This window comes from Echiichthys vipera (assembly GCF_963691815.1).
Source record: "Echiichthys vipera genome assembly, chromosome: 9".
Taxonomy (NCBI): domain Eukaryota; kingdom Metazoa; phylum Chordata; class Actinopteri; order Perciformes; family Trachinidae; genus Echiichthys; species Echiichthys vipera.
The window spans coordinates 12,767,824-12,778,561 of NC_139834.1; the positions used below are offsets into that span (position 1 = coordinate 12,767,824).

Below are 10,738 nucleotides of genomic sequence, written 5' to 3' on the forward strand. Positions count from 1 at the left end.
TCCCAGTAGGTACTGAACATATGCTTTACACAAGTAATGCTAATATAAATTGCATAGCTTTGGATTGGACTGTTTTATATTTGACATTTGTCCTTACTGTTATATCAGTCTCAAGAAAAATGCGGTGGGTAAAGCTCTTCTGGAAGTATAAATGTATTGCTAGGATGATCACAAAGAAGATTTAAAACCCATCCATTTTTTTTAGATTTGTTGCCAAACATGATTGGTTTTGTTTGTATTTTTTCGGAAAGATCATGTGGTGGGCCTGGCCGTTCCTACCTGCTCTGGTGCTTCTCTCAGAGCTTTCTGTGGTGAGAGTCCAGACAGCGCCGTGCCACACCTGCCAAAAACTCACAGAGAGTTTCATTAAGGTACTGCAGTTAAGTTAATGTACCATCAGTTCATGCTTTTCTTATTTAACAAAGCTTCTTATCAGTATTTCTGATTCTCAAATGTTCCCCTTTTTCAGGGCTTGGAGAGAACAGCCAACAAAAACTTTGGGGGAGGAAACACTGCCTGGGAAGAAGAGAAGCTGGCCAAGTATGCACGCAGGTAAGAGAACATTTAAAGTGGAAACAAGTACACTTTATTGAGTTACTTGATATATAGGGATTGTAAAATCAGTTAATACTTGCTATGACAAATACCTAGAAGAGACTAACTTTGATCTTTCTTGCATGTGTAATCCCGGATCCATCCAGAATCGTGTGATTCAGTTTCAGTATGTTTTAACGATTATACAGGCCAGTCTTTTTTAAAACTTACATTTCAGTCCACTGAGGGGAGTAAATCCTCTCAGTGGACAATAGCAAGGCTCCACTTTTCTGGGGTGGGACAGTATTTGTTCTGTTATTGTGTCTTAACATCTCTAATGCTGGTCTCTTGTTTCAGTGAGACTCGGCTCCTCGAGATAGTAGAAACTGCTTGTGAGAAAGCGGATTTTGAATGTAACCAGCTGCTGGAGCAGATAGAGGACCAAGTGGAGACATGGTGGTTCCACAGGTAAATATAATATGTGCATTATGTAGTGTAAGTTCTTTAATTGTTGTGTTTTGTGAATCACAGAAAGGGACATGTATTTTTGGGTAGTAATACAATGTCCCTGTTTTAACTTCATGACTGGTGATGTAAATGTCCTGCAGGCAGCAGGAGGCACCCGACCTGTTTGAGTGGCTGTGCATAGAGGAGCTGAGACTCTGCTGTCTACCTGGACGCTTTGGACCTGACTGCAAAGGTTTGAAAAACATTAAAAAGAAGCTCGTATCAAACCTTATCATTTGGTTGTTCCTTGTGAAGAATCACTCCCACCTGAGCAGTCGCCCCATATAAAGAGGCTGAAGGTCCTCGAGGCAGCAGTCGCGGATTCGACTCCGACCTGCGGCCCTTTCCTGCCTGTCTGTCCCCCTCTCTGTCACCCCATTTCCTTTACTGTCCTATATAATAAACGCTTGAAAAACTGCCAAAAAATAATCTTAAAACAATTTTAAAATCACTATGCTGGTTTAGAGTCTTAGTTTTTACAAGTCCTACAGTATCACTAATAGCATATGAATCCAATACAGAGTGTCCATCCGACACTGGTGGTGTGTGTGGAGGTCTGGGCCGCTGCGAGGGGGAGGGGACTCGCCTCGGTGATGGAGAATGTGTCTGTGATCCTGGATACTCGGGCCGTCTGTGCCAGAGCTGTGCTGATGGTTATTATAGAGAGAAGAGCTCCAACAACAGCATAGGAGCCTGTGCAGGTACCAGAGATTCAGACAACTGTTTCCCTCTGAATGTTTTTCATTCTGTTTGAATTCATCTTAAATTGACCTTCCCACTGTCTCTGTGTCTTTCACCCTTCATAGCTTGCTACCACTCATGTAAGAAATGTACAGGGCCGCAGGACTACAAGTGCCTCGACTGCAAACCGGGCTGGATCCTTCATGACAACAAGTGCGTGGGTAAGTTTGGCTTTAGCTGTTAACATTTCATTTCCGTGCCAGTTTTTTGGATGTGTGATGTTTGACTGCCCTTGTGTATCTCTTAGACATTGACGAGTGCGGTACAGAGCTGGCTCGTTGTCTTTCTAACACCTACTGTCACAACACAGAAGGATCATATGAATGCAGAGGTATGTTCTCTTCTGTAGTTGCTGTTACTGTATTGTACCTAATGAAATCATGCGAGCATGCTTCCCTCAAGATTTGTAGATTTTTATCACAAAATATAAATGGTTGTCTCTGCAATTGAGGATTATTTTCATTCATCCATTGATCTGTTGGTTATTTTCCTTTTTTGCCTGCTATTTTTTCCTGTTATACTTTCCCACAGGTCAAGGAGTTTGTATTCAAAGTGTGTACATAATATTAAATGTGTATCTGCCCTTTTCTGTAGAGATCCCAGATAAATCATATGACATATATATTTTATTTTGAGTAACCCCTTACACACATTTATTAGACAGCCTTTTTTATGATGCACTTTGATTATTTTACTTCCTGATTAAAATGATTTGCTTTTCGCAGTGTTTGTAGCAGTGAGGTTCACAGATGTATTGTAATTAACTAATATGTTTTAAAGATGTCTGTTTGAATGTATGTGTCTGATAAAGTGTGAAAAATGAGTCTACAGGCCAGAACAGATCTTTCTTCTTATTCTTTCACCGTTTTGGCAGCAGTTTTCCCAGAGCACTGTGCTGATCATGACACAGCGACAAAGCATCTGAGATGGCACAATGCCGTAATTGCAGTTACAAATAACATAAATCCACTAAGTACAACACTTGTTAGAAAATGGTGGGCTGAAATTTCACAGGAGCTGTTACTTCCCAATTCTCTATGCAGGAAAAACCCTACTACAACACTTGATAGTGCGTAATGTTGACCACTGTGTGTTTGTCGTCTCCAGGCTGTGACCAGGCATGTGTGGGCTGCATGGGTAGTGGTCCTGCCCGCTGTAAGAAATGCTCACGTGGCTACAAATTGAAGGGAGCGAAATGTCTCGGTATGAATACAACTTATTTAATGAATTTTTGTGCCACACTTCTTTACCCTTTTTCCTGCTTTCCTTTAACATTTTTTTCCTGCTTCCTCACAGATATAGATGAATGTAGTGATCGCGCAATAGCATGCCCAGGACTCAACGAGGCCTGTATCAATGAGGAGGGCTCCTTCCACTGTGACTGTGCTAATGGATTTATTAGAAGAGATAGCATTTGTGTTGAAAATAAGCCTCCTGGTAAGCAACTATAGCAGTACACATACAAACACAAATATTACAAACACATATATTGTAGAATGTGTCTCATACATGTTGGTTAAGTTTCTTTCCCTCTATCTCTTCAGCTGGCCCAGAGAAGGGGCTGTTTGACGACATGACCGATGATGAGGTCCTCGTACTGCAGCAGATGTTCTTTGGTGTTGTTATCTGCGCAATAGCAACACTTGCTGCTAAGGGTGACATGGTATTCACGGCCATTTTTATTGGAGGTGTAGCTGCTATGGCCGGATACTGGCTGACAGAAAAGGGAGACTACATGCTGGATGGATTTCTGAAGGGACGCTAGACTGTCTGGAGCCATGGTTTGAGAAAGGACACTGGAATATCAGCCAGTTAAGGTGAACAAGACTCAACTGGGGCAGGAAACTATCCCTGCAATGCTAGCCTTTCAGGGATTTACTTGGGTAGTTACTTGACAGGGCTCAAGTTCATTTATGTTTATGGGTAATGCAGGAAAAAGTGAGGACATGAAGGCTATGAAGCTGTGAATCTTGAAGAGGAATAACAAAGCAACACTGCACTGATATAACGGAGCTGAACTTAAATCCCTTGCCTCAACTTTGTTGGGAACAAGGGTGACATGAAGACCACTACTGATTGTTAAAATGTATTGTGCATTTGGATGTGTCATCTGGCCCCGATGTTGAAATGATGTCATTTTCTTTCACACAATCAAAACCTCCAGTCATCATGTTCATCATGTTTTTTCATTATCTCAACGCCAGAGTGATATGTATGCTTGTGTCAGCCTACTGCAACACTCCACGCGTTTCTTGCAATGGGCATGTGGTTAAATAAGAGAGTTTTTAGGAATTCCCTCAAAAAGAAAACTCATCGAAATTCTGGGATATTTCCCTTATGCGCCAATGGTTATTTATGTGCACAGAATTACTTTTTACCTCTTAACTTATTAAATTATTCTTTAGTAATAATGCATGGAAATAGAATTTGAAATGAAAGGTACTACGCTGTATGTATGAATTTATTGTCTTACTTTGGCATGGAAGACTGATTTTTGAACACTACTGCTATTGACCACTTTTGACTATGTAAGGGAATGTGCTAAGGTTAATACCAGCTCTGATCTGAATGATTATAACCATTTTCTGTTGCCTTTATTTATTTTGAAAGCAATATTTAGCGGGAAGATGTTTATCATATTTTGCTCTTGACATTTCCTCTGTGTATTTTTTTATTCTTTATTCATTCTTTTTGTGTTCAGTTGTACTTTTAGCAGATATAGTTGCATCATGTTCGAAAACCACTGAAGCATCACTTCTTACCCGACCATCTATGTCTTCTTTGGTTTTCCTAGTGTGGATAGTTTTCCACAGTCATTATTGGTTATATATGTTTGCTTTATAATAAAAAATCTGTCACTCATGTTTTGTATTTGAACTTTTAAATCCATTTTCCCAGGCATCCTCTGGTCTTTACGTAAACAGAATGAGGAAAATGTTTTTCTACAATTGCATTTTGCATCATAAATTATACGTAGGACATGCAGGAAGTCAGTGACTGGGAGAAAACCTTAAAGGGGAACTCCACTGTTTTTTAAACATCAAAGTCTGTTTGCAGGTCTTGGAGAGTACACCTCCATGTGGAGTTGTATAAAGTCTTTCGTGGCTCAGAGGGAGTTGCTTGAAATCTGCTTTAAAAAGAAAAAAAGTTGTTTGGGCTGAAGACTACATGTTTGAAAATAAAAATATATCTGGGGCTGTAGACAGTAGAAAGAAATGAGCTTACCATACCTCTGTAGCCTGCTCCTCATTGCTGCTCGAAGCTAGACACACAAGGCTACATTAGCAGCTACATAAAGCCTCTGAATCTTTAACAGAACTGTTCCCCTCAAATTCTACTAACACCATTTATCCTTGGGGTCAATTTGACCCCAGCAATTTATACATCCAGAAAACCCTAGAAAGAGACCCTAGCTGCTGTCGCATCACTAGTTACATGCACTACATATGTTGCATCCCATTTTCACCTGACACTCATGCATGCCAAAGTGCTACAGTGAGGCCTGAGTCTGAGGTTTTGCTGAGGTTATTTCAGTGTTCCACTCCAGTTAATGGGGTTGAGGCACAGCAGCTCTCTCTCCTTTAGGGTCTCCTGGGAGCGTGTTAGTGCTCTGTCCCTCCAGCTCTGCTCCATTAGCTGCACACACACACGCACGCACGCACGCACGCACGCACGCACACACACACAGAGAGAGATTAGAGAAAAACCTCAAACACACCCTGTATATTGTTGTAACCTGAGAGCTTCCAGCAGGTTGAAGCATTATCAGGGCATAAACACAAACGCAAAAGTATTAGCAGTGGATAATAGCATAGTAATATATGCGTGGGACTTTACCCTCTTGTTCTCATCTCTGTAAGCGGTCATTGCTTTGCTGTGCTTGATCTTTAGCTGTCTTTCACTGGAAAGGGCAAGGCGGTCAACTTCTCGTAGATACTCTGCTTCCTTCACTTTGCTGGCCAGCTGCAGCTTCAGTGCTACGCATTTCTCCTCCATCTGCCTCTTTAAATGCTCTAGCAACTCCTTTCTATAAGAAATAGAACAACTTTTCTTCGTCACCAGTGGACTTTATGAAGCATATATGCAGTGTGGAATGCAATCTCCATTTAGGTTGCGGTTAAGAGGATGATAGAAAAAGACTCATCAGTACAGGAGGTGACGTGAAAGTGTTTGTTATTCTACCTGTACTCTTCTCTCTCGCTGCTGGTTCCATAAAAAGGTTTCCTCCACACTTGATGATACCTGACACATCAACCAACTATAAATCAGTGACTTTGAACTAAGCTCTCGAAAGCAACAATGGCAAGGCCATCAGTGATTCTCGGTGATTAAAAATTCTGTTACAATGCGGTATTCATCAGCTGATCCTACCTGTGGTACTCTCTCTTCTGCATAATCAGTGTCCTCTGGTGGTTGTGGTGGTGAACAGCTGGTGTCTCCAGACTGACGGTGCGTTTATGGACCAAAGGTGGATGTAAAGGGTTCAGTCTTGGAATACTCTAGAGAGCAGATTTACATAATAATGTTTTCTTTTCTTTTTAATTTGAAGCAAACACCACCTTACTTTGAGACAGTCAGACAATGAATAAATGAATCTCTGCTCACCTGACTGCTTGCCCACAGCCGGGCAGAGTCTGAGATGCTGGGAAATGTCATGGGGGTGACCACCAGGCAGCGACTCTGCCGGACAGGAAGTATGTCGTGAGGAATACACACTGGTGTGGAAGCTACGGAGATGGCTGCTGTGGTAATGAAGGTTAAGATAAACAGAATCACAGCACATGTTTAAGATCTTTACTAATAACATTAAAATAGACAACAAATGGAAAAAACACTTTTCTTACGTAGTCTCATTTTGTAGTTCAATCTGTTTCTTCTGTCTTTGTGGGAGGAAACTCTCAAAAGCGTCAAATCCTGTACGCTTTAATTATCTCCTTAAAAGGTGCAATTCTGATTTCTAGTAATTTATAACTCCAAATGTAAACATAGCAAACTACTTTAATAGTTAGCGATTAAACCGTGACATGCCTGTGCATTCACTAAGTGTTTTGCAGTGGCAACAGTTGCCTTGGGAATCAGGTCACCCCACACAAACAAAAGAAAGCAGCTGCGAGTGTAAGGTCTTGAATCAGTGCACTCAAAAAGAAAGATCATTAGCCTGTGACAATAGTCCAAGCAGATACAGTCAGAAGATGTCTCCGGGTCGTATAAAGACAAATAATAAGTCAACCAGTCAGAAGACTGACTGAATAATGCACTCATGAATCATTAAACTTTCAAACCACTTAAAACATTTTATTAGACATTTAGTAAAACTGGAAGAAGGGCAAGCAATACATTTGAATCATTTTAAAGGGATACAGGTTTACCATTGCAAGTTATATCATAATACTGTCAGAAAACTGTAACTGATCTTATTTTCTGTGCCAGTAAATCTTCCTGCAGTTCCTCATACTTTGTGCTTCAAATTCCGAGTGATTCATGGTTCTCCCACAGCCAGGCATGGTATTTGTTTAACATGTGATCTTCAGGTTTCACCTTTGACATAAAAATAGCAATAAAGCATCAGATATGACATTAATGAAGGTTACAAAACTAATGTTATGCAGAATAGTTGGAATGAGACTCACCTCTCTCCACTCTGCCACACAGAAGATCCTATAGGAGTCGTTGCCATACTTCCCAATACCATGCAACTCGATGGGGTAACGCCACTGTTTAGTTAGATATTCATCTACACATGGGAGAAAGGGGACTGTTAGATTTTCCTGGCCGTTTCATTGCTTCATATAATTGACTAAAACCACCAATGACAGCATATTAACACCGTCATAACTGTAATATCTATGCACAGAAGTGGATACTGTAGTCCATCAATGACAAGCACATTCACCTGAGAAGCGTATGAGTATTTTGGCTCTCAGCTCATACAGGCCTAGTGGTTTCATCAGTTCAGACAGGGGCTTCCAGTCAGCCTTGCGGGTCACCTCTGCAGACGAGTAACGCTCAAAGAACTGCCACAGTACCGGTATGGCCATCTTGCCTGGAGTAGTGGAAAAAAAATTTAAAAACAAGAGAAATGCTAGATGTGAGTACTGGTTGGTACAATACTGTTGCAATGCATTGTGTATGTTGTAACTTACCACTGGTCTTATTCAGAAAAATGGTGGCCACCAGGAGCTTCCAGGAGTCGTGGAAAAGGGTTTCCTGTACGAGGTTGTAGGGAGAACGAGGGGGCGTCCACTTCTTGAAGGCCTTCCTCCTCGGTGAGCTAAGCCCTGTATACAGACAGTGTACGTCTCCTTAAATGTTGAGGTATACTGTACAGTATGTCTCACTTACAAATATACACAAGCTTTCTCCTTGCTTCTTGTATTAAATGAACCATTTTAACATTACCATCTTTGGGAGGCTTCCTGCTGAAATAAGGGCTTGTTTTCCGTTTGTCTTCCACTCTCTTGGACTCTACGCAGACAGGAAACATTTATGCATTATCAAAAACATTGATACCTGCGATGTTTGATTTGATGTTTATCATTTTGTTCTCTCTTTGTAGCGCTTAAATTGCACACACACACACACACACACACACACACACACACACACACACACACACACACACACACACACACACACACACACACACACACACACACACACACACACACACACACACACACACACACACACACACACACACACACACACACACACACACACACACACACACACACACACACACACACACACACACACACGACAGGAGGGTTCAATCCCCAGGACCGGCAGGATAAATCTGGGTGGGGAAATGAAGAAACAGCACTTGTCCTTGCCTCATTACTACCACCACTGAGGTGCCCTTGAGCAAGGCCCATTACCCCCAAACTGCTCCAGTGGAGTTGCTCAGTGGCCAGCAGGTCAGACCGAGGTTGTACTGGGCAGCTTCTAGGTGTGAATGTGTAACTGTGTGAATGTGATCAGGGTGTTCCTGAAAAAATAAAGGACCTTACAAATAAAGGAGATAGGCATGAAGAGAAGCGAGGTGACTATATTAATGTACTTGGTGGGAATTCAAATGGAAAGTAGGAAGAGAAGATAAGATGCTTCTGCAAGACCCTGCAAATAAGTCATACTCATTTTTGTGCATTCTTTTGGTCAAGTCTAAAGTTAAGTAACTATTGGAAGCATGCGTTTGATGCCCATAAATACATATTCTACTTTTTACAAATCATATTAGTGGCCACTTTTAAGTGTATTACTTGAAACCGGATCCTGCCTCAAACTATGGGAGCTCTATGAAATGGGACAAATCACATACATGATATTTATATCTCCATCCCCCTTTTTTCCTTTTCTTTTTTAGATTCTTTGCTTTTAATGTATTTGGTTTCTTTGGATTTGTATGTATTCATAACTGGTGAAGTTATGAATACAAGTGAAGAAGAAATGTGAAAGCAGCTGGAAACAGGAATAAGAAAAATAAAAGTTAAAAAGTAAAATAACAGTGTCTGTACTGCACTGTATAAGATGCTGCAATTGAAATAAAATAAGTTAATTAAGAGTAGAACCAGAGACAACTAACTTGAACTGCTACATTCACAAGCTGTCGAAGTGTAGATCATACGTACTATTCTGGGAATCTCTCAGTGGAATGCAGCTCTCACCATCGATGTTAGGTAACAACACCTCCTCTTCCTCATCCCGGTGACAGCCAGCACCGGCCTCCAATTCAGAATCAGGCCCATCACCTTTGCTGTGAATCTCATCCCTGCCTTGTTTATCTTCACACTCGTTATCGCTCTCAGTGGCAGATTCAACATTCAGAGTTGGGATCGAAGGTTGAGAGTCTGCCTGTTCATCCTTGTGAAAAATGTTTTGTTCTTTACCGGAAGGATCCAGTCTGAGTAGCTTCTCTCTCAGCTGCCCTGTCCACTGAGGGCTTTTCTGCAGGATGACATCATCCTCTGTGGTCAAAGGAGCAGCTTTTGTGCAACACTTAACAGTTGCTCTCTTTACTTTTCCGCGTTTAGTTTCAGATCTGAGGGAAGAAGATGCTCTTTCAGATTTATTTTGATTTGGGTCCAGTATTTCTGTTGCATCTTCTGTTGTCTCCTGCTGTCCATCTGCATGTCTTTTCTTTCTTCTCCTCTGTTTCACTTGGGAGCGGACATTTTGTGAAGCTGTGTCGACATTGTCCTTGGATGGTGTGAAATCAAAGAGGTTTATGTCTAAGTTACCTTCTCCATCTTTTAGGAGGAAAGCCTGTAGGGATGCTCTTGAGCGGAACTTCTGCCCTTGTGGACTTACACAACAGAGAGAAAAATCAATTACACACTGATCTAACTGGATCTGTGAAGCACTCATGATTCAAGGTATGATTACATATATAGGATTACAAAAGAAAGAGTCACCTTGTAATGTAGATGTCCATTTTGCCGGCTGTTTTGCCTGCTTTTCGCTGCTTAACCTCTCTGATCCAACCAGGGGGCAATGCAGGGATGGGGCATGAGTCATTCTCATCCTTATGACTCTGGTGGATATAACAGCTGGCATGCATTTTGAGAGGTGTGTTGTTGTTGTTGTTGTTGTTGTTGTTGAAACTGGAGAGCGCGGTGGACTCATTCGGCTCATTGTCCAGCAGCTGGCTTTTTACTCCCACATTAGCAGCCAGTGTGTATTCTTTACCTATAATGTATACTATTACAACACAAGCCATCCAGATCCATTATACAGTTTCACATAAAGTAGGAAGTTATCGCCACTTAACGTGGATCTAACTGTGCAATTGATGCTGACACAATAAACGACGATAAAACTGTTAACTAACCTCAATCTCCTTCTGTTTCTTAGGAGTGCAGGCTCATGAGTTCTTGTCGGATATTTTCATTGGCGCTTGCCTCCTTGCCTCCATGCCTCATGCATGCAGGAAGTGTTGAGCAGATCCGAGTCTGCGCAG

At 41.5% G+C, this 10,738-nt stretch overlaps 3 protein-coding genes across 4 annotated transcripts in view; 1 reads left to right on the plus strand and 2 right to left on the minus strand.

Moving 5' to 3' along the window:
* LOC310951221 (ninjurin-1) overlaps positions 1-10,738 on the minus strand; it is a gene marked incomplete at both ends in the record, with an annotated part of 249,679 nt that overhangs the window by 92,610 nt on the left and 146,331 nt on the right.
* Positions 255-3,547, plus strand: creld1b (cysteine-rich with EGF-like domains 1b; the record flags this gene model as incomplete). Its single annotated transcript, XM_083919456.1, has 10 exons — positions 255-371; positions 470-552; positions 892-1,002; positions 1,143-1,234; positions 1,563-1,742; positions 1,848-1,943; positions 2,030-2,113; positions 2,890-2,985; positions 3,079-3,219; positions 3,327-3,547. 10 exons carry the CDS (start codon positions 255-257, stop codon positions 3,545-3,547), a joined length of 1,221 nt encoding a protein of 406 aa, XP_083775582.1.
* mbd4 (methyl-CpG binding domain protein 4) lies at positions 7,112-10,716 on the minus strand. 2 transcript variants are annotated; one of them, XM_083920853.1, is made up of 8 exons: positions 10,610-10,716; positions 10,194-10,479; positions 9,447-10,084; positions 8,182-8,247; positions 7,926-8,060; positions 7,676-7,825; positions 7,413-7,516; positions 7,112-7,320 (listed from the first exon to the last, which is right to left on the minus strand). In XM_083920853.1, exons 2-8 carry the CDS (start codon positions 10,337-10,339, stop codon positions 7,246-7,248), a joined length of 1,314 nt encoding a protein of 437 aa, XP_083776979.1. In that variant the 5' UTR covers positions 10,340-10,479; positions 10,610-10,716; the 3' UTR covers positions 7,112-7,245. The 2 variants fall into 2 exon arrangements, with proteins under 2 accessions (XP_083776979.1, XP_083776978.1); XM_083920852.1 differs by having other exon boundaries at positions 9,411-10,084.

Excerpts from the sequence above, each read along its gene's own strand:
- mbd4 (XM_083920852.1), bottom strand. The coding sequence starts at position 10,339 with ATGCATGCCAGCTGTTATATCCACCAGAGTCATAAGGATGAGAATGAC. Across the intron at positions 8,248-9,410 it reads ACTGAGAGATTCCCAGAATA|AGTCCAAGAGAGTGGAAGAC; the intron begins GTACGTATGATC and ends CTGTCTGCGTAG. Across the intron at positions 7,321-7,412 it reads GTGTGGCAGAGTGGAGAGAG|GTGAAACCTGAAGATCACAT; the intron begins GTGAGTCTCATT and ends TTTATGTCAAAG.